Source organism: Calypte anna, chromosome 2 (assembly GCF_003957555.1).
Source record: "Calypte anna isolate BGI_N300 chromosome 2, bCalAnn1_v1.p, whole genome shotgun sequence".
Taxonomy (NCBI): Eukaryota; Metazoa; Chordata; class Aves; order Apodiformes; family Trochilidae; genus Calypte; species Calypte anna.
Genome location: NC_044245.1, coordinates 76,481,598 through 76,504,292, shown reverse-complemented (window position 1 = coordinate 76,504,292; position 22,695 = coordinate 76,481,598). Strand labels below are relative to the sequence as shown.

The 22,695-nt window shown below is 38.1% G+C and overlaps 1 protein-coding gene across 1 annotated transcript in view; it reads right to left on the bottom strand.

Annotated features, from left to right (window-relative positions):
• Nucleotides 1–1,004: 1,004 nt before the first annotated feature.
• The window catches only part of MYO10 (myosin X), a 154,327-nt gene continuing 132,636 nt past the window's right edge, over nucleotides 1,005–22,695 (bottom strand). The window contains exons 27-41 of the mRNA XM_030444837.1: nucleotides 22,118–22,361; nucleotides 19,767–19,862; nucleotides 15,627–15,720; nucleotides 14,798–14,853; nucleotides 12,345–12,487; nucleotides 11,720–11,914; nucleotides 10,140–10,297; nucleotides 8,721–8,844; nucleotides 7,807–8,104; nucleotides 7,031–7,238; nucleotides 6,259–6,395; nucleotides 5,285–5,405; nucleotides 3,866–4,318; nucleotides 3,309–3,500; nucleotides 1,005–3,028 (exon numbers count right to left, since the gene is read on the bottom strand). Coding sequence (XP_030300697.1) covers nucleotides 2,918–3,028; nucleotides 3,309–3,500; nucleotides 3,866–4,318; nucleotides 5,285–5,405; nucleotides 6,259–6,395; nucleotides 7,031–7,238; nucleotides 7,807–8,104; nucleotides 8,721–8,844; nucleotides 10,140–10,297; nucleotides 11,720–11,914; nucleotides 12,345–12,487; nucleotides 14,798–14,853; nucleotides 15,627–15,720; nucleotides 19,767–19,862; nucleotides 22,118–22,361 — 2,630 coding nt within the window. The 3' untranslated portion in view covers nucleotides 1,005–2,917. The remainder of the gene's footprint in view (nucleotides 3,029–3,308; nucleotides 3,501–3,865; nucleotides 4,319–5,284; nucleotides 5,406–6,258; nucleotides 6,396–7,030; nucleotides 7,239–7,806; nucleotides 8,105–8,720; nucleotides 8,845–10,139; nucleotides 10,298–11,719; nucleotides 11,915–12,344; nucleotides 12,488–14,797; nucleotides 14,854–15,626; nucleotides 15,721–19,766; nucleotides 19,863–22,117; nucleotides 22,362–22,695) is intronic.

Here is a 22,695-nt window from a genome sequence, read left to right as displayed (position 1 = left end):
TCAGGGTGGATGTAGCTGCCTGGAGAGGTGGGGCTCCTGAAGCAACCAGCATGGAGTCAGTGGCAGTGCTGTTATCAGGGCCAGTCCTGAGGGCAGGGACCAGTGGCTCCATCACAGCCTGAAGGTGGGAGCTAGGCAATGGGGCAGGAATGGCTGCTTTTCATTCTTTCAGAAAATACACAATAGGTTCAGTTCTGGAAGACCACAATATATGGAGCAGAATTGTCCTTCTCTCTCTTGGAATCAAACAAGATGTGGTGGTCCTCCTAGAACCCGTAACACCTTTAAATGATAACAATTATCTCTTGGTGATGTCTGATGCACTCAACCCACAGACTGTAGCAGTTGCAATATATTGGCTTGTACAGATTTACTCTTTATTGTATAAGTAGTGGTAAGTTTCTACAGTGTTCTTTTGAAAATAGAAACCTCTATTTCAGAACATGAATGAAAGTTAAAATGTATTCTGATTTGTGATTAGAATTCCTCTCTTCAGATACACTCAAATGTCACTGTAACAGACCAGACCATAGGCAGGAGAGAATTTCTGGGTCTAGCAAGAAATTTCATGTATTCTTAGAATAATCTTTTACTGAAGCAAAATAATTTTCAAGGACAGGCAATATCAGTATCAATTTTTAAATATTTTATAAATTAAGAAACACTGTTCTTACTTGTAAACCCAGGTAAATCTACTATGCAGTATTTATTGTGATAAACTGAGCATTCTTTCTTGTAAGTATCAATAACTATGAAGTTTTTATTTGCCTCAACAGAATTAATATTTGCATGGCAGGCTGGCAGAATTGGCATGAATGAAGAGAAGCTCATAGAGGTAGTGACAGACACTTCTGTGCATGGACCAAGGACAAACATCCTTTCTAATGGCTGATAGCCAGAGGTCAGTCAGTAGGTAAATGAATTGGGACTGGAAGAACAGTATCAGCTTCTCAAGATTGTGACCCCAAACAAGACTGCATATTAATATTTTTTTTTTTTTTTTTACCAACCAGTGATGATGACATGTAAATAGCTTCTTTGAACATTTACAAACTGCACACAGACAAAACTGAACCTTATGTAAGTTCACCTTTGATGGGAGGGTGGGGGCATGAAATAAGTACTGTTATTTAGCAAGTGTTTATGCTCAGGGACTGAAGGGTGGTGTCACGGATGGAGTGACTGAAAGTATCTCTCCATTGGAGCAGCGTGGAGGATTTCTCACGGTGAGCCTTGTAGTCTCCAAAGGCTATGTATACTTAGGAGTGTGGTGCATGCTGCACTGCTTTTCAGTGCTAGTAAAAGTAAGTCATCTTACATCAGTGCTACACAAATAGCAAAAGCTTTACTTGCACAATACTTGTGGAGTTGCTCTTCACTCTTTCCCCTCTATACTGATGGTGTAACTGACACCAAATACATGATCAAGGAGGTAGTTATGATCACAGAGGGAAACCTGCCCCATTAGCAATATGAAGCACATGCACCTTTCCAAGCAAAAGCATAACATATAGCACCTGCACTTTGTTCTTGGCTTGGCTCCCAAGAAGACACATGAAATGAGCGCTTCGCTGCAAATGCAGCTCAGTATGAAGCGGAAACAGAGCACATCACATATATTTTCTTTATTGCTGGACTATTTTTTTTAATAAGTAGGCATGATTCCTTAAAGGTTGAGGTTTTTAGTAACAGTAAGGTTTTTCAGGTTTCTTTTTTTTTTTACTGTGGACAAAAAGATACCTTTGATCAAGCTTTTGCCTTATATTACAGTATTTCTGTACAAAAATAGAAGTCCAAAATCAGCTTGTTATTAGCTGATATTCCCCAATTTATTTACAGGGTATTGTCAAGAACCTTCATCAGGCAACCAGGTAAAATAAAGAACTCTGTACTAAAACAGTTGCATTGTATAACTTTTGCTTTCTTTAGTCAACTCTAAGGGGCTCTGACCTTTGGCAGTCAGTCTGGGTTGGAGAGTCCAGCCAGAATCATAAAAGAATGATGTCTTTAAAAGAAAAAAAAAAAATTAAAAACTTAAGATGGCATTATAGAATATTGAATTGATAACTGTTTTCCATATTAGGGTAGTCTATAAATATTCTCAGCTACATCCTTATAATACAGCAGATACAAAATGCAAACTTCTGCTACTTATATGGCAATACATATTTGCAATAGTAAAATCAGTGTATGAAAAATTTGGAATTTACTTGTTAATAAAACTGCTTATAAAGTAGCCATACAGTTGTAACAACTATAACTCTGAACTATTAAAATGTACAGAAAGACTGTTTACACCATTGCACACTTATTCCCTTTGCTTCAGAAGATTTGTGATTTACAGAATAAAATTAATCTAATTTTACTGTGACTCAAATATGCATGCACAATGTGCACATCCATGGAAGCAAGGGGAAACAAAAAGTTGGCGTCCACCAAGAAAGCTGCCAGCAGCTCTTCAAAAAAAATATACCTTGCTCTTCTTCCCTCCCCATTCCAACACATATACAGGCCATTAGAGTAGTGCAGAATGGATGAATATAACTTTGTTTTCAGTGTTCTGGAAGGACAAAAAATATCCTATTGACCTTATTTGCAATTTTAGGTCAATACAAGTTGGATTGAATGTTGTAAGGCACTTATTACTGCTTGCATTGCAGTGGATCAAGTCTTAAGGCATTTGTTACTTCAACTGAAAATAATGCTTTGGAAAGTTTTGAATGAGCCAGCAGTTCTAGTATGTGACTATTTTTCCCTCCCCACCCTGTGGTCTTTCTAAAACAATATTTGAAATTATTTTCCATGGAAACTCTTGTTCTTGGTTTGCTTGTCAACAGATGTGATCGGTATCATCAGGTCGTTTTGAGGCCAAGCAGTGACACGTTCTATTTGGAGCACAGTGGAACTGGTTTTGTTTTCACCTGGAGCTGCCCTGACTTCCATGACTACTCACTGATCGAGAGGTGCTGTAGCGTTTCTTCACGATCATACTGATATAAGCTTTCATCAGCTTTGCAATGTCAACCACCTGCCAAAAGAGTATAGAGAGCAAAGTTCTTAATAAGGTGACAGTGTGTGAATGAATGTCTTTCTATGCTAACAATATAAAATTGATGAGCTTTCAGCAAAACACTTCTGTGGTTAAGCAAATAAATATACTTAGCACTTCTGTTCATCTCACTACTTCCCTTCAACTTTATGGGGGTCTTGAATAAATCTGTAGCATTTGTAGCAATTACTTAAATGACTAAGTAGCCTGGCTAACAGAACAGGAACACAACAGTAACAAAATTCCTTCTTGCTCTTACCTTGCTAGTTTCAAAAAGCAGTTCTCTCTCGTCCACCACAATCTTGTAGGTATTGGCAAGTGGTGCACCAAATGACAAGATATGTTCATACTGAAACACCTCCAGAGGCTTTCCTTCCCCACGCTTGTAGACAGAAACTGCATCAGCACTGACTCCAAGCCACAACTCCTGTGGGAATCCCCCTTCTTTACACTAGAGGAAAAAATGTAAATTAAAGCAAAGGGAACAGAGAGAGCTACACAACACTTACTGTTACGGTTCTTGTCTGTAACAGTTTTTTATAATGTATGTATTGCTTGTAGTGCATATTGCTGTGTTCTTTTTAATGTAGCCTTTTATAGTCTCCAACTTGTTTGCAGTTCATTTGGCTTGCATTCTGTCCCTCTGTACAGTGCATTTAGCTGCAGTGCTTGCTAACAGGGGTATACATCTAATATCTAATTTTATTACATCACCTGTCTGAGCACTGTGGTACTGTATTTATGGTTTCACTACTCTTTAATGAAATCAGCCTCTATACAGTATAAAGTGTAGTTTCTATGTTCAGAGGGTCTTACCTCCACGTCGAAGAGTGTTGAGCCATAGCCGGGCCATTCCTTAATCAAAGCCATATACTTTGCCATAGCCTGCTCCTGGTTCATCCTCTGGAGTTTTTTCCATTTGTCAAGAATACTAGTCCTGCAAGCTGAGATTTCTTCTTTGACCCACATGTCTAACATCTGGTCCTCCTCAACCTTCTGTTTGCTGACAGAGCCACTGCGAAAACTCCTCCGCAATGTCCCTTCGAGGAAGCTGGCTCGTTTCTTCTCAGCCTTCTCTGCTGCACTAAATGTTTTGGTGGACTGTGTGATCCGAGACTTCAGCTTTTGCAAGGGATAGACTTCCTCCATTTCTGGTACAGTGGTATGCAGAGTGTAATCTCCCTGAAGGTACTGAAGACGCAATGCTGCAAGGACCTGGAGGGTTTCTTCAGGAGCAGGATAGTGTCCTCTGATCACTGCTTCATGAGCCTATTGAGGGGAAAAAGGTAGCTTTTAATGTACAAACCAGTCATTGAAAAGACTAAGAGAGAATTGGGAAGTAGATTTACTGCCAGGCAAATGCAGGATTTGAAATAAATAATCGATTAAATACATCAGATATGGCAAATAGCTTGGCAGATGTTAAACTGAGTAATATGGGGTTTACCAGAACTGTAAGGCAATTGAGGAACTTGATAAACAGGAATTACTGTTACTATTGCAGCTTTTACTGAATTTGCCTATTTAAGAGCAACTGAATTACTAAAAAGGAAAATAAAATGCAAAGGGGAGAAACTCAGGATCTAAAAATATGACTGGGAGGAAGCCATCTATGTTCAAGTGAATTAGGAAGAAATGGGCAACTATATTTGCTTACTGCTAGCAAGAGTCTGGCTGTGAAAAATGATGATTCCATCTATAGAAGCAAAGCTCTAAGACAGCTTTGTAATAAACCTCACTGAGGGGAAACAGTAAATCTTCAATGGGTCCCAGATAAAGTTAGTAAATATTAATGTATTATAGTGGTCTGTGGCATCAGGGATGAGATTCAGAACCAAGAAGACTTAAAATTTTAGCTTTTTGCACACCTAGTCAAACCTTTGGAATGTGCAGCAGGTAGAATTTTTTTTTTCCCATATGACACTAGCACAGGGAAAAAAATTGCATAACTGGGTCTAAGGTGGATAAAAGAAGACAATACTTGTGTTTTTAAACCTATACGTAAAGTAATTCATAAGTAATGCAGAAGTAAGAACATTTGTAAGAATAGGTAAATCGTGTGTGCCTCACTTATGTCAGGATAAGCCTATTTTGACCACTGATCGGCTTTCTTTGCACTTGATGCTCAAGTGGTAGTGCATTCAGAAGGAGAATCAAAACTTTTCCCATGCTGACTAGATCTTGTATTTTTTTCCTCCTGTTTAAATTGTTCCTAAATAAAATCTTATTCTTTACCTGCTCAAACATAAAGGCAAATTCCACGCTATCTTTTGGGACGTTTTCTGTGTCCAGAAAGCAGTAGAGCTTGAAGTAGAACTTCCAGTGCATCTCCCCAGCTTCAGCAGTGGCAGCAAGCCTGCACAGGTGTGTGAGAGGGAGAGAAATCAGATCTGTGAAATCAAACTCCTTTCTAAACTGACATCTGAGGAATCCAAAGGAGGCATCAGCTAAATTTGTTAGACCTGCTATTAATAAGGTATTTTTGACAGGTGCTAATTGTTTTCAGCAGTATATCTGACTGATGTACTATATGCAAGGACTTAAAAATGTTGACTTATTTCTCAGTCAACTGTTTCTAACACTGTCTCTTAATAAACTTCTTTGTTGCTCAGTCAGGTGTTAATAAAAGCAACAGTATTAACTCCTATTATAAAATGTAACTGTACAACACTTCAGACATTCCTCCCTCCCCACCCCCCATAATTAAAGGGGGCTGATAGCCATGCATATAACATAAGGATGACCAACAGGTATTTAGGCTTGCATTACATTTTATCACTACTGCTATGGGTGGTTACAATTTTACTGGTATGAAGAATGTTGTGAGCTGCACTGCGATGACTTCCACAGGACATTAGGCAATAAGTAGTACAAATGGCAATGACTGCCTGGAGTTCAGTTCTCCTAGTTCTGGGGCAGCTACAATGCTAGTAATGGTGGAAAAAATACTTTAGTAATGGAAAGGAAAATGTGGAAGTATCAGTAAGAAATATTATCCTATTCATGTCAAAACGGAGGAAAACCAAACACAAGTGAATAGGTTGCTCACTAATTCCTTTAAAGAAAAACAATGTGCTTTTGTTCCAAAAAATTGACCATGTATGTAATTTACATGCATCATCACAAGCAAGAGAAAGAAAATTCAGCATTACTGACATTGGAAATTTAATTGCTACTTATTAGTGAGAGAGAAGGAGAGGTGCACTCACTTTTCAAACTTTGCCAACACATCAGCCACAATAGTTCTGCTTTCAATCGCTTTATCGGTAGTTCCATTGTATTCAAACAAAGCAAACATATTTCTGCTATCCTCCATGGCCAATCCACGAATTAACTTTTCAACCACCTAATAAAAAATGGCATATGAAAAAAACATAGTGTAGAAAAGCTGCACGACAGAGTAAGAAAAATAATGGGAATAAAATTTAAAGCTAGGCTTTACATATAGGCTAAAAATATTGCTAAGATATTCTCATCAGAAGCATTAATTGTTGTCTAATTCCACTTTAATTTTTAGACTAAATACATGTATGTGCCATCACTTGGCCAGATATAACCACTTTACTTTACCAGCTCAGCAAGAGTTTTTCAGCTTTAAGAAGCAACTTGGCTGTCATACACATCAATATCTACTGAAATTACTTCAGTAATGCCTCTACTGAGTTGCTTAGTCTTTCCTGTAATTATTCCCGTAAAAGGGAAATACAGTTCTGAAATCCTCTGCAGAATAAAGACAGCTTTTACAGCAGGGACTTCTTCAGAACAGGGTGGGGGGCAGTTCTGTAAGACTTTCCTCCCCCTCAAAGGAGAAACTGATATATAATCCCCCATCACTTCTGTCCTGGTTTGGGCCAGAATAAAGGTAATTTTCTGTCTTGTAATTTTGCTTTCAGCTAAGTTTCTTCACTACTGCTGGCTGGAACTAGCACATGAGGGGACACACTGATTTTGTGCTAAAGCTGTTCTGTCACCATTTCTCACCTCTCCTGCTGTGGTGTGCGAGTTGATTGTAATCTTACAGGAGCCCCCACCATGGCAATAAACTGTGGATGTCATTTCCTGCCTGCTGATCAGAGCTTCTATTTCATCCCGGGATGGCACAAACTCTCTGCATTTGGTTTTCTTCAGAGATTCGTAAGTAAAAAGTGCGTATTTCTCCATTTCAGTTCCAGGAAACTGGTCACGAACCCTGTGAGACAAATATTGCTACTTTAAGCTGCCAGTCTGTGAAACAGGAAGTTTAGTTATTTGAGAATGGATTTCTTCTCTGAAAATAATTATATATACAGTCAGCTGGTCAATTGACATATCCAAAATTTATTTTCACTGTCCAGGGAAATGTTCTAACTTGTGATTTATTGTGGGGCAGCTTAGATAATTTTTTTCTACAAACCCAATGGAAAGCTAAAGCTGAACTGTCTTTGTAGCATTAACTACCAGAAACTTGTAATGACTCAGAATTGAGAGCAAGATAATTTTAAAAATCTTCTTCTAATCACCTCCCCTTCTTGTCAATGACGGTTGTTGAATGTTAACAAATGATGCATTCTGTTTAGTGGGATTTTACTTGATTCTTCAAATGAGAATAATTCCATCTAGATCAAACATTTTTCTTACTTATATAGATTAATTGTTTGGCATAACCAGTTCACTTAGAATGCATCTTCAAGATGTTCAAACACTGGTACAAGTTGTAGGGAGGAAAACACTGAGTGAAGGAATGCTTTTCCTTGGTGTAGTAGTTCAAAGTTTCTCACCTTTTGAGATGGAACTTGAGATATTTGAGGATGCTGCGACTGGGCAGAAATGTGCAGCTCATGCAGGTGAGTATCTGCCAACTATACAGGTTGCCCACACTCCCAGGGTTAGGCACTTTATTGGTCTGCTTGATGAGCTGACAGTAGAGCTCATCTCGAAGAGGTCGTAAATCATGTCCTGTTTGGAGGATACCTTGGATTATAGGGATGGGATCAGACATAGACTCCAGCTGCTGTAAAGAATTAAATATCTTGATGGCTTCATCCTGCAGAGTTGTGTAGCCTTTGTCTTTCAGCACTACGCAAGAAAAATGGGAAAAAGCTGCTTAGACTGAGATATGAAAGAAAAAGCATTCAGGTTTAAAACAGGAATTGCTTCATGTTATTCAGTGATCCTTATTATGTGAGATATTAGAATTGATCTTTTCCATTTCAAATGTATGATGCAAAACACTTTTATGAGTTATTTTGCTATTGAGATTTGATCTGAATTTAATGAAATCCCATCACAATTGATGAAACTTGTGGCTGCTGCAGCTGTCCTTATGAGGTAGGAAGAAGCAAAAATTTTAGAAGGAAAATATGATTCAAGAAGGCTAAATGAATTTGGTTTAGTCGCTTATTTCAGTGCAAGGTTTTTCAAACTCAGTGGTCTTAAGTGTGTTGGTGAGGGCAACAAACTGTTATTACATCAGAAATAGCAACCTTGTTTTCTGTAACACCTGTGCAGGAGCACCACAAGACCATGGCTCTATACTAGACTGCTGTCTTCTACCTCCCAAAAGATAATAGGGGAAACACTTCTTTTTGTATTAAATATATATCTATTTTGCCTACCATTATTTCACTAACAACTTTCATCCTCTGGTTTAGTCTTTCATAAGAAAAAGTGCTTCTTTGACTGAAAAACTTACAGTTTAGGTTGATGTCCCCATATGGCAGTGGCAGTAATGGCGAGTGCAATGGATGATGCGTGTAACGAAGAATGGGATTTCTCTTATAGATCTGTTCAACCACATCAGCATTCAGGCAGTTTTCCTATTGGGGTGAGAAAAAGGCAGGATTTGGGATCCAGCATTAACAATAATGCAACGTTTTGTGCCTGTAGGTTGGCTGTGAAGAAATTAGGTAACCAGTGTGACCAACACTATTTGGTGCTAAATCCAGTTGTGGGTACTGTGGCTGCCATGGCATTCTGCAGGCTATGAATGCTCAGTATCTTCTAACCTCAGGCCTTGCATAAGGTTACTTTATCTGTGAAGTAAAAAACAAGCCACAGCAGAGCTGTAGGAGACAAAAATGAAGTCTTATGATCTTTTGAAGTATTTTCATTTTAGAATAATTTCTACTCCCAGTATTGCATAACTGGAATTTAGGAAACCTGTTTCAACTTTATACTTCTTCAGCACAACAAATTGGCCTTTCCAGTTAGAACCTACAGGAGCTACAGTAACAAAATACTCCAGAAAAACTATTGCTGTAAACCTGATGCACCTACTCTGACATCTAAATACTGTTTTGACAGTTTGACAGATGTGTGACCACTATTTTCCACCAGTCCTGAACATCCACATATTTCTGCTGTTTTGAAGAACAGCCTTCACAATTTTGGAATTTAGACTTGATTTTTTTGTTTGTTTTTTTTTGTTTGTTTTTTTTTTTTTGTGTGTGTGTGGTTTTTTTTGTTGTTGTTTTTTGTTTTTTGTTTTTTGTTTTTTTTGTCTGTGTGTCTGTGTGTCTGTGTGTCTGAGAATCACTATCTTCTCTCCTGAAAGCAGATTAGCAAAATCTCCAGAAAGGATGTTCCCTGGCTATGCATGCAGTGTCTCCAACTGAACCACAAGGCAGTAAGAATTAATGGAATTTTCATCATGTAGACATGAGACATTGAAACTGTGCTATATAAAAATAAATAAAAAATAATAATAAAAAAAAAAATCACATAGTCCACATCCTGGTGTGCTGCTCAGTACGGACATAGCCAAGCAAGTCTGCTGCTAACTCATAAACCCACACACTGTGCTGCACTGGTATAGCAACATCTGTCAAGTTACACAAACCAGTAAAACATGTAACTGTTTTAATGGATAAAAGTTATCCCTTTTGCCCTCCAAGTCATACTGCATACTCTGCTCTTTCACTGTTTTGATACAAATTCCTTTATCAGGTCAGTGAATACATTCAGGTTCCACAATTTCAGTCCATGTCACCGTGTGATTAAAACTCAGTTTTCTGCTGTATTACCGAAATCACGTATGTTGGCAAAACCAACACAAAAAAGATTAAAGCAACCATTCTTTTTGCAACCTTATGTCCCCTGTTTTTGTGCTTACCTTAATATCCTGAATGAGCTGCTGAGTTGGAGTATCAATTGGTGCTTTAGTGTCAATCACATTCTGGATGGCACTTGACCAGCGGGTCGCCTCATTGAGCAATTTTGTATAGAGACGGTAACAATGTTTGCGTCCATACACAGTTACATTCCAATAACCTAGCACAACAGTAAAAAAATCATTAATCATAGAAGCTCTATCTATAAAAATATCACAGCTTCTCTCTGAAAACAGCTGCAGTCCCACCAGACCTTAAGTGCAGGATTCTGGATCATGCTGGCAATTTTTCATGAGCTACACCATTTTATGGCTAATGAAGTATCATAATGCAGATACTACCACATTACAGGAGATTATCACCTTTAAAAAAGCCTAGGAGTAATCTCAGAATACAGCAACTATCATGCAGTCTCCCTTTTTTATCCAGTAATCTTTGTAAATGTGATCATAAAACAACATTATGGAAAACTGTCAGCTACTTGTGGATTATGGACCCTATTTCTCCAGTTCTGTCTGTAACAGGAAAATCTGAGACAGTCTTACTTTCTATGCAAGTTTTGCGTTGTCTGTGGCACATGTGCTAACAAGTATAAAGCACAAACTACCTCTTCTGTAAAATAACATTACTTTCACACGAATTAAGTGGCAACTATAATGGGAAGAGCATTTCTGTTCAAATTCTCTCTCTGCATCACTGTATAGGCTTTTTATGAAGCAAATTCAATTAAAATCTTTTTTCATCTTGCATGAGCAAAAGCCTCCTTGAAGTGTCAGGGACCCCAATAAGATTTAACAGGGTTGTCAACAGTTGTTTCACATTTGCAAAAAGCCACTTCCCACTTGAAAACCAGTTTTGAAAATGCACAGGGGAGCTGGCTCTGATGTAGTATGTAGGGCAGCAAAAAGTGGACTCTAGATCTCCCTATACTTGTTCTGCCAATGTTAATCCTCATAGTTCCTCAGCACATAAAATAATGCATGAGGAGACTGCTACCCATATGTCTTTTCACAGGTCTTTGATGTGTGTGCATATTTACACTACTTTATCAGCAGTGTCAGTCTATGATAAATTCAATGTTGGTGAGAAGAAATTTTACTCCTATACACATCATTACCTCTGTTTTTCACCCAACAATTCCCTTTAAAATGTCACAGTGTTGAAGGAACCTGACTTGTTCATCAAACTGCAGCCGTTTTCACAAGGCCATGTAGTGACAGGACAAGGGGGAATGGTTTTAAACTGGAAGAGGGGAGATTTAGATCAGATGTTAGGAAGAATTCTTTAGTTTAGGGGTGGTGAGACACTGGAACAGGCTGCCCAGAGGAGCTGTGGGTGCCCCCTGCCTGGAAGTGTTCAAGGCCAGGTTGGATGGGGCTTTAAGAAAACTCGTGGTCTCGTGGGAGGTGTCCCTGCCCATGTCAGGGGAGTTGGACCTAGATGATCTTTAAGGCCCCTTCCAACACAAACTATTATAAGATTCTGTAATTATTTAAAATATTCTGATGCACTATTTCTTGCATAACTAGGTATTACAACTGAAAGCAACTGAAAACATAGCTGAACGAAAGCAAATTATTACCTGTCTCTTTGAAGATTTTTTCATCAGGTGGGACCACTGAACAGAGGCTGTTCAGGACCAGTGTACCCAATTTCAATGCATTTTTCTCCGAACTCTTGTAGTAGTCCAAAGAATTGTGTGTCAAAACAAACCAACGCTTCTTTAGTTTCAGTGAAGACATCTTTGGGTTGTTCTTTACTTCCTTGTGTAGCCATCCTATTAAAGACATGACTCGAATCACACTTTTCTTTTTCAAATAGAGTTGGATAAAATTACATAGTTAAAAGTTAGTTGTGTACTTTCAACAACAAAAATACAATGATGAATTGTTTAGCTCACATACTAACTTCTAGTAAAATTCTCACACAATGAAATTATGAAGATTTTGTAAAATTAATACAAAAACTTTTCAACTTTGGTGTTCAGGTTGAAAAATTCTTTTGTCAATTTACAAAAATGCTTGTCATCATTCCAGTGTTGTCTTACCTGGCACAGTAGGAGTATAATTTCAGCTGTATTAATTTTTGAGTAAACTCCACTGTACAAAAATGAGGCTCCAACTCTTACCCAGATTGTTCTGTGAGAACAATCTTCTCGAAGCTTAGTGGATGTTATTTATTTCATTGCTGCCCCACTCAGTTCTTACCCCTCACAATGAATTCTTGTCCCTCCACTCTGGTGTCCCCCTTTGACCTCTGCAGCAGGGTTATCCAGTGATGCATCTCTTCAGGAGTGTCAGCATTACAGTGAAGAACACGGTTAGCAGTGATGATCACAAATGAATTGGGTCTATGAAAATAAATGAAGATTGAAAAAGCCTTTACAGTCAACATATATATTGTTTACCTCACTCACCATAGCCATAAACACTACCCATTGTTTACATTTTCAGTTCAAATACTGTCCATCTCTAAAGCATTTAATTCAACACCACTAAACCTAAAAAAAAAAAATAAAATAAAAATTAAGCATTTGAGAAGACTCAATTATGCTGGATTCACACAAATATGCTAGGGCTCTGAATGGTGGGAAAGTTTACATTAAATTACAACTAGTCCTAGTTCATTAATTCTACAGTGAGAAAACCTCCAATCTTTAATCAGCTTTGGATGTGAATAAGAAGTCTATTTCAGGGTCAGGTCTGTTTAGAGTGTCTGCTTCAGTAGTTACATTAGCTAAAACCAACTACAATTTACAAAGGTCTACCGTGAAGCAGCATGTGAACACAGATTCTTTTATTTTTAATACAGTGCAACCCAATTTGTAGAGAGTACAATCTATTTTTAATGAGAATCTGGCTTCTACCCAATCCTACACCAGGATCCACTGAAGCATGAAGAACTAGCCCAAGTACTGATGGCCCTCTGGATTAGAAAAGCAGGTTTTTCAGTTTACAAACAATTGCTTTAACCTGTACCATTAGGTTTTTTTCACCCTGGCACACACAGTGCTTTAAGAACTGTATCAGATGTAGAAAATAGAAATGATGCAGTCTGGCCCATCCATAAGAAGCCCACAGGCCATCCTTTTGCATTTCTTGTAAGTGGGTAACTGGGTAGAACCAATTAAAAAAATGGGGATTGAGAGGTTCACTCAAATAATACCATTCTTCAAGAACAGTGTGTGCCACGTAAAAGCTAGATGGATGACAGGATAAAGGAAAAAAGTAAATAAAACAATTAAGAGGAAAAAATAGAAAACTGTGTGAAGGGAGCTTAAAGGAAATCAAATAGCATGAGAATTGTGTAAGTTATCTTAAAAGTTATCTAAGAGCTACCAAAACCCAGTGTTTTCACCAGTGCCACAGAACGGGGCCACGGAGTGATCAGAATCCAACATTTAGGTTCCATTCAGTGTGGTGCTGAAGTGCTACACTGCTCAGGGACAGTGGTGAATGAGGAAACAAGTGGGTGTGTGAACTGAGCAGAAGAATTTTGTTAACCGTGCTTCGAAACGTGTGAAGAGACGGCAGCTTTAGGCTGAGCTACATGAAGCACACTCAAGGGAGCTGGATGATATAATATACAGGACAGGAGCTAAAGATGAGCTGTGGGAAGAGAACTGAAAAGGAGAGCACTAATGCATAAACTAGGTAGGGTAGGTCAAGCTATCAACCAGGAGGCTAGCATCAACAGTAGCCAACCCTCCAGGCTCCACTCTCCTTCTTCCAAGTGTAGGAAAAAAAAGGAACTGGGGTTCTGTCTATATACAGATTTAAAGGGCTCTCTGCTCAGTTTCTATCTTTTGAGTTTGGAATAGTGGGTTTGTATATGTCAAGATAAAAATAATCTATTGTTGCATTATTAGTCTATTAATCAAATTCAAAATTTTCCATCATGGATTTAGACTCAGAGAACTAAAAAAAAAAAATCTATGTCTTTTTAAATTAAAATTTTGAAAGCTTTGGAAATTTGTGTTGTATTGTTTAAGAAACCTGGTCTTATAATCACTGTTACTTGTGCTGCCAGCTGTTTCACACACGTGCAAGAAGAAATTCCCACACTACAAGTAACACCTCACAGCCAGTAAACTTATAACCAGAGTCATAGCTGAACCTAAATTATGTATTATCTCCCAAAACACTTGTTCAAGAACCAGGAATATCCCGACAGTTAGTTTTTATGTTGCATTGTCTTCAATGTTACGAGACATTTTTATTCTGGGAAATACTTCTCATTCTTGTAGAATACAACAATCTTGAATGAGAAGCTGAACATAAAACTGCTAAGATTAATTTTTCTGCCTACTATATTGCTAAATGACTCAAAAACAGGCTGCTTTTTCCAGGAAAATTAATTGTATAAATGAAAAAAAATTTTAATCTACTTTTGGCCCACTTTAATAGCTAACAATTAATACATGAGGCAGTGTTAAGCTGAAGCTGTGTCAGGGAAGTTAGTGAAGCTCCCACAAATCCCACAGCCATTCCTATTCCATGTTTTAACATGTGGTGATTAGTACTATTAAAAGGGAGGCAATAATGAATCACTCTAATGCATGGTTGGGCAGTAGAGTTTAGAGACTAAAGTATAAAGCATCTGATTTTGGCTAGAGAAAGGAGAAAAAGAAAGAAAGGCACCAGACATGTCTCTGACTTACCTATCTGGATTGTCAGCAGCACAGACAGAATCAATTAGTCCCACATCGAGTGTACCCTATAAACAAATATCCAACCAGAAAAGGAAAACACATTTATTATAACATTACTTTCAGAACTCATCTCAGACACAGGTGTAAGGAGCAGCAACTTTGATTAAGCCAAACAAACTGCAGATTTGGGCATCAGTTTCTCTCAATGGTTAAGACTGCTGAGGGGAAAAATTGGAGACTCACATAAACTGATGCAGTAAAAGATTAGTTAAGCTGGAGGAACCTCAGAAAGTGCCTTTATAATTCTACACTTCCAAACCTACTTGAATTTTTCACTTAAAAGTGTCATCTCAATATAAATGGTATCCTCTTAGAACAACCTCTGAAGACATTAAGTAGTTTTTATTTTACCTTTGCTTGATATCAGGTTCCAATTTTATCCTATTTATTGCTAGCATATGTTGTACAGAATGCTAAATGAAGAATTAAGGCATCTCAAATTTTTTACTTTTGGCTTTTTAATTTACTCACTGAGTGTATATTTGCAAAACTTCAAGCTCAAGTATATACTGTGATGTGATATGGAACTGGACCAGAAAAAAAAACACCCCAACACTTGTTTTTCATAAAGGTGAAAGATGGGAGAGGAATCAGAAGTCAGACTGTCATCTTTTTTAGCTAAGGACACAGGGTTAAGGACACGGAGCCTCCAGCCAGTGTCAAGAGTTACCACCACATTTAAGGAAACCTAGGATGTGATTCTCAGCTCTGGCCACCACTGTGCTCCTTCTTTTCTAAAAAATATTTGCTTTGAAAAGTTCTTCAGATTTTGACTTACCACAGCATTCTGTGGATTTGCCTGCTCATCATGCATCTCTCGGATCTCTTGCTCTGTGGACGCATGGACTTGACTCAGTACGCTAAACCACTGGCTGTGGAGAGAAAGGCAGCAGTGTAAGTAAAATGTTGCTTCTGTACAAGCCTTCTGTCACCTTTGCTCTGCAGAGATCTAGCAGGTTCTGCAGGTTTTTGAAATTGCCTAAGATTCCTTTTGTCAACATGCATAAAAGCAGCGAGGCTTTGTCAGTTCAACTAATAATGAGTTGCCCCTCCAAATCTCCCATCCAACTTCATGTCATACCCTTTTCTTAAAGACAAATAAATATCTTGTACAAAAAGTTGCATCTCTGAAAAAAAACAGCAGTAAGCACATTGAAACATCTGAGTGCTTAGAAACTGTTTATAACACATTTCACATGTTGGAAAAAACAGATGATGTAGACAAAGCCTTTAATGGGAAACCCAACCTTCAGATAAAAATTCTGCTGTGCTGATTGCATGACTGGCAGTAGTTTCTTAGAATTTCTGCAAAGACCACACAACACCATCAAGTCCTCTGTAGAAACACAACCAAGAGGGGAAGAAGAATAAAAACTCCTAAGCAAATGCCTCTACATTCTTTGTTCTCTATGAAACACTGGAAAATCAAGCCACTGGAAGGACTGGTGAAGCTTCATCAGAGCCAGTTTTTGCCACTCCAGTCGACTTGCCTACATCTGTGAGAGGAAAACTGGCAGAAAGGCTCCCAGTACCTCCCAGTACCTCAGCTCCCAGTGCTGTGCAGCAGTTGCAGAAGCATTTCATTCCAACCACACCTTCTGCTTCTGGGAAATCTCAATGTTCCTGGCACTTGTATATGACAAAGCTCAACTGCTCTAAGCAAACCCATTGAAATCTGAAGGAAAAGCTCGGCCTGTTCAGCAGGTTCCCGGATGCCATTCTTTGAGATATAAATTTGCCATTCTAATGAAAAACACCTGGGGCCAAGTTTTCAAAGGGCTCAAAAGCTCAGCCTTTAAAACTGACTCCTCACTCTTCTGCAGAGGTTTCTCCACCACCAGGTTGAAGAAACAAACACAAAACTACTCACTTCAAATATAAAGCTTACTTTTCTGCAATTGCTTATCGTCACAGAATTTATGCATATGGCACTGAAATGCTGCTTCCTTAGCTCCAGCATTTAGAAACTAACTATTCCTCATAACATGGAAAATCTGGGAACTGAACTGTCAAACTAGCCTGGGAAAACCTGTGAATTATGACAAATAGTAACATTGCTGCCATATTATTAATCATTTCTAAGACCCTATGCATTCATTAGAAAAAATGCATGGCACAAAGAAAAATAAAAAATTAGAGTGCTTGACAATAAAGAAGATGAGAACATCTAGAATCATAGAATGCCAGGGTTGGAAGGGACCTCAAGGATCACCTGGTCTAACCCTCCTAACACTATGGTTTATATGAGATGTCTCAGCATCTGTCAAAGCTGAGGCTTACAACTTTCCAAAGTGGGGGAATCTACCACTTCCTCTGGGAAACCATTCCAATGTTTGACTGACCTCATGGTGAAAAATTTACTTCTTACAATTTCATTCTGATTCTTTTGTTAAGACTCAGTGAGTCTTAACACAGTTAAGCACAGAGGTTGTGCTTAACTCTAACTTTGCTTTGAAACCCCCTCAAAATGAGGGAAGGGTAATCAAGCAAGAAGAAACCATCAGATGAAGAAAAGTAAACCTCATCCACCAAAAGATTCCCACAAATTAAACTCAGCTCAGGGCTGAGGGATTTTGGGCTCAGGGATTGCAGATGTATTCCAATAAAAATCTTCTATTTAAAAACAAAAAAATTACTTCATAGCACTCTCTGCACATTCTGTTCATGATTTATTATTGGAGTTTTCAGAATTTCGTGTAATCTTTGAGTAAACATAGAAAAAGAAATTAATCATGGCACTGAGCAAAAGACAAAGGCAGATTTTACTCTCCATTTGCTTTCTTCCCTCTCAGGACCTCCTTTGTTTTTTCAGCAGAGTATTAGAATGCAGGAACAGTGAAAAAGACAGACAGGGATTTTGATGCACCATGTGCATCAAGCTCAGCATCAACAGGCAGTCAAGGGAGGTGATTGCCCAACTCTACTCTGCACTGGTACAGCCTCACCTCGAGTACTGTGTGCAGTTTTGGGCACTGCAGTATAGGAAAGACATCAAGCTACTGGAGAGCATCCAAGGGAGAGCAATAAGGATTGTGAAGGGTCTGGAAGTGATGAGTTATGTGGAGCAGCTGAGATTACTTGGATTGTTCAGTTTGGAGAAAAGGAGGCTGGGGGGTGACCTCATTGCAATCTGTGGCTTCCTCATGAGGGGAAGAGATGGCACAGGCACTAATTTTTTCACTTCTGTGTCTGAAGACAGGACTCGGGGAAAGGGTCCAAGCTGAATCAGGGGAGGTTTAGGTTAGATATTAGGAAAAGGTTTTTCACCCAGAAGGCAGCTGAAAAGTGGAACAACCTGCCTAGGGAAGTGGACACAGCACCAACCCTGCCTGAGGTCAAGAAGGATTTGGATGATGCTCTCAGGCACATGGTGTGATCCTGGGGGTATCCTGCACAGGGACAGGAGTTGGACTTGATGATGCTGATGGGTCCCTTCCAACTCAGCATATTCTATGATTCTATTCTTGCTTTTTCCTGTCGATTGAACTAAGAGCAACTGCCGATCAGTCATGCAGTACAAAATATACAAAATATTTTTTCCAATACCAGATCCAGAAACAACAGGGTCCAATAATCTTGTATTTCACTTTTAACAATGTCAGACACTAAGAAAACTTTGACTTAAGCCCCATCTGCAAATTGTTACATGTTAAATTTTTGTGGGATGATAGAGAAAAAAGAAACATAAAATACAGTGGTAAGAAGTATTTAATATGGATTATGTGTTATATGTACTATACACAACAAAATATAGTGTCTCCTCCTCCATGTTTAAGAAAAAAATGAAAGACATGCAATTCAACAGACAAGTCTTTGTGCTGATAATTTCTTATGGATCCCTCGGGCATATGCACAAGCCTAATAGAAGAGACTTCAGCTAAGCCTTCATTTTAAAATACACTCACATCACACAAGAATCTTAACAATGAGCACTGGAAAGCTCACAATTATTGCAAGGGTAATTTTAAGGATGCCTAAAAAAACCATCATGTATGATTCTGCACTGTAAGCACTGCAAATCTATGCCAAGGGTCCTTGTGATCTTACAAAGGTATTGTACCTTTAAAAACAATAGTTTTTAAAGCTTCAAGGCTTCAGAGCAACAGTAGCTCAAGTGATGTTGACATAGGCATCCTGTATTCTGGCCTTGGGGCAGCAAAGCAGTGGGTAATAAGCTTTGATTACTAAGTTCACTTTATGTAAATGCTTCATTTTTATAGGCAAGCATATTATTATCTCACATGAACTGCAGTGTGGGGCTTTATTTTTTTTTTTAAAGATGTATTACAACTGATCTGACAAGTAAAGCTTGCTCCTCATCTACCAGCCTCTCCCTGCTTTTGATAGGGATCCTTTAGCAACAAAAGCAAGACCCCTTTTACATCAGCAGAAAAGGAAACACTCTGTTGCATACTCTTCTTATTAATGAACATGCTTTCATCCTAAAATCCAGTGACGACATTACAACTTTTATCTGAAAAAAATTTAGGCTCTGCTTAGGCAAACAGATCCCAACCCTAAAAACCAGGATTTTATTTCAGACAGATTATAGGGTCTTGAATATTGATTTAAATCTGTGTAGCTACCACAGCATGGTAATGTACAGGACAAGCATCAATGGCTGATGACTGCCTCTCTATAGACAAACTGTGTTTCAGAAAGTTTCTAGTAATAAATGGGTAACAGCCAAGTTCTAGGCAAATTTTCCTTGGCAGTCTGACTCTTCCCAGGAGATTTCTGCCATAAGATTTTCTTCTCAGCAGGCCTATTGAGAAGATGTTAAGTGCAGCGTGTTTAACACAGCCTGAATATTTTGTGACAGTGGGCAACCAAATTAGTGACAAGCAAAAGTCAGAATGGCATAAAGACTAAAACAGACAAAGAAGAAAAAAGACAAAGGGCCTGATGATTTTCCTACCTTGCATCCTCAGGAGATTCAGCAATCAAGTGGTAGGTCCTATCACCCATTATTAGATCAATACCATTTTCTTTGCCAGTATTATCAACAATCTCTCTGAAACAAAGAAAACGCCAACATTAAGTTTTAGAGATTGTCAACATTTTGAAACTTCTGTTTTTCTGAGAGGCTCACAAGCTACTGATACACATAATAACTGCAGTCAGACTTAGTCAGGTTCATTTGCACAGCTCACAATGTGACTTACCAGACAGTGTTAATCCACCAAACTATAGTTGCTGTGTTTTCTGTCTATACAACACAAATATTCAAACTGCTATGAATGTAACTGTTCTAAGTTGACTATTCTGTACCTGTTTTAACAAGAACATAATAACCAACCTCAAGAGAGGCAAGGACAACTGAGTTGAGAAAGGGATATATTTATGAACTGACTTGATATCCACAAAATTTTTGGAGTGGTTAAAAGAAAGTTCTTGAATACTGAAAAGAAAAAGCAAGCAAAACGTGGATATGTGACTCTGTGTGGCTGTGAGTCTGTATAAATACTATCCCAAACATGACTTCCAGAAAAAGCTGAGCACTCATTTGCTGAAAAATTACATCTTTCTAATTTGTAGTTAGGCCATCTAAGTATTGATATACTAAAAAATTGTAAACCTGAAAGCACAGGATTTTTAAGGAGTAATTTAACAATTACATCAGGTTTTTGTGAAGTTTAGGAAATCAAGTTGACTTCCTTTTTGATGTCTTACTATATTTGTCTGAAGCTTATTATTTTTTTAGCTAGCTAGACTTCCTTATCAAATACACTACTCTCATAAATCCCTCTCTATAAACAATACATGTGAGCTCTGCATGTCAGATTCATGAGGAAAATCTATCTGCTATTACAACAGAAAGCTGTAGTTCTGTAATCTTTGCTTTGACTTCCTTCCTTCCCAATAACAGTGTCCAACAGAATACCTCCCTGTTCTGTGCTTTAAGAGAAACAGCCTAAGATTTATTTCATTTGAATGGGGTTCATAATATGCAGTGGTGAAGCATGTGAGTTACATATGTTAAGGAATGCACTCAGTGAATATTAAAGTTACTATTAAAAGCTATTCCTTATTTCTCATGACACACACCTCCTTAAATACAAATACACTTTCTTTTAGCTATTTTATACACAAACAGTAATCAATTGAGCCTACAGTTCAGGTTAGGTTCAACAACCTTTACCTGGCAATTTTAAATTTACGATCAGCAGAAAACTTTGATTGGGCACAGTCAATGAAACAATGTGGTAATGACAAAAAAAAAAAAGAAGGTTTTAAATATATTAGAAAAATATACTACAGAAATGCTACGGTACATGAGACAAAGTCAAATTCATTTCAAGAAATAAATGTCAATCTCTATTAAAAAATTTACTTGACAAGCCAGCAGCCCATTGTTTTTACTAGAGCCACTGGTTCTACATGTTGGGAAGCTCAGTGAAATAATTTACTTTGTCCTGCTTGAAATTAGGTTCAAGACAGGACTTCCACAGAAAAGATTAATCTAAACTTTCAATTCAGCTTAATTACTCTGTTAAATTAAAAAAATAAAATGGACAGTTGCAGATTACAAGGAGAGAGTAGAATCAAGTGTTACAGACATTTCTGGTTTTCTCTAGCTATGAAGAAAGCTTAGGTACACTTTTATACAGAAATTAGACTACCAACATTAACACACTTTAATATTAAATTTAGTTATATAATCCATAAGATCATAAAGCATACTGACTCTTTAGAAGGAAAAATACCATTCCTTAGAAAACTTGTGAAAGAATTTTAAGGCATGAGGGGCTTTAGTTAGGAAGACTTAAGTTATTAAGTTAGGTTTAGTAATTTTTTTAAATGAATATACACATTTTAAAAACTTTTCTACCACTACCACAATTATTTCAAACATGAAACAAATTGTAAATGCATGCAGAAGATCCAGCTTTGACCCATGCTAACTTAAATATATTCAGGGCCTATTAAGTCCACCCTCTCCATTCTAGGTTTGCCTGCAGCTATGGACTTGGCAACATGCCCCAAATTGCCTTGGGAATCATTACAGACTAAGTAGGGCCTCTAGTCTGGGAGAAAGCATAGATGGGTTCATTAGAGAAGCAGTTTTCTAAGCATTTGGCACTGGCTGAGCTCTGGAGCACTTTGCAGGCTTGAAAGAGCCAAGTAAGGACAACACTTGCTTTCAATAACTTCATCATGCACACTCTCATGCTTGCATTCACAATTTGAAGGCAGAGCACTCAACATCTTCCCAGATTAAGCCCCATAAAGTACTTCAGGGAAACCATGGCTAATATATAAACCTACTTGGCTGTTCGGATATCAATGGCACCCTTTAGCTTTTCTTCACTGTCGTTTTCAAAGTACATCAGCCTGGACTGCCTGAGAACAAACCATCGTTTCTTCCAGTTCCTTCTGGAAAGCGTAGATGATCCACCTCCCTTTTTGTGAAGCCAACCCTGCTTAAGTGCTTCCTGCTTGGAACGAAACCACAGGAAGGTCTCATCTTTCAGGACACACCAGCGTCGCTTCCATGTGTTTATTAAGCCACCTGGCAAGAGAGACAGATGTGGATTTATATGTAATTAAGATAAACAACTATATTATAAAACAGAAGCTGTGACCAAACCAACACTGGAAGATGAAGATCAACAATGCTGCACTTAAAACTGAGCCTCTGCTTCAAGCCATTAAACCAAAGATGTCACTTCTGCGTATCCTTAAAGTCACCAACGTTGTTAACTCATATGTAATAAATAGCAAATAATTAAAAACTTTTGTTGCCTATAAGAATCAGATCTTTAACACTATTTTCAATGTATCTCAATGATAATCTAAGAAAATATAGTGTTAAACTCCTCTCTTCAGGTTATTAGGTGGTAACA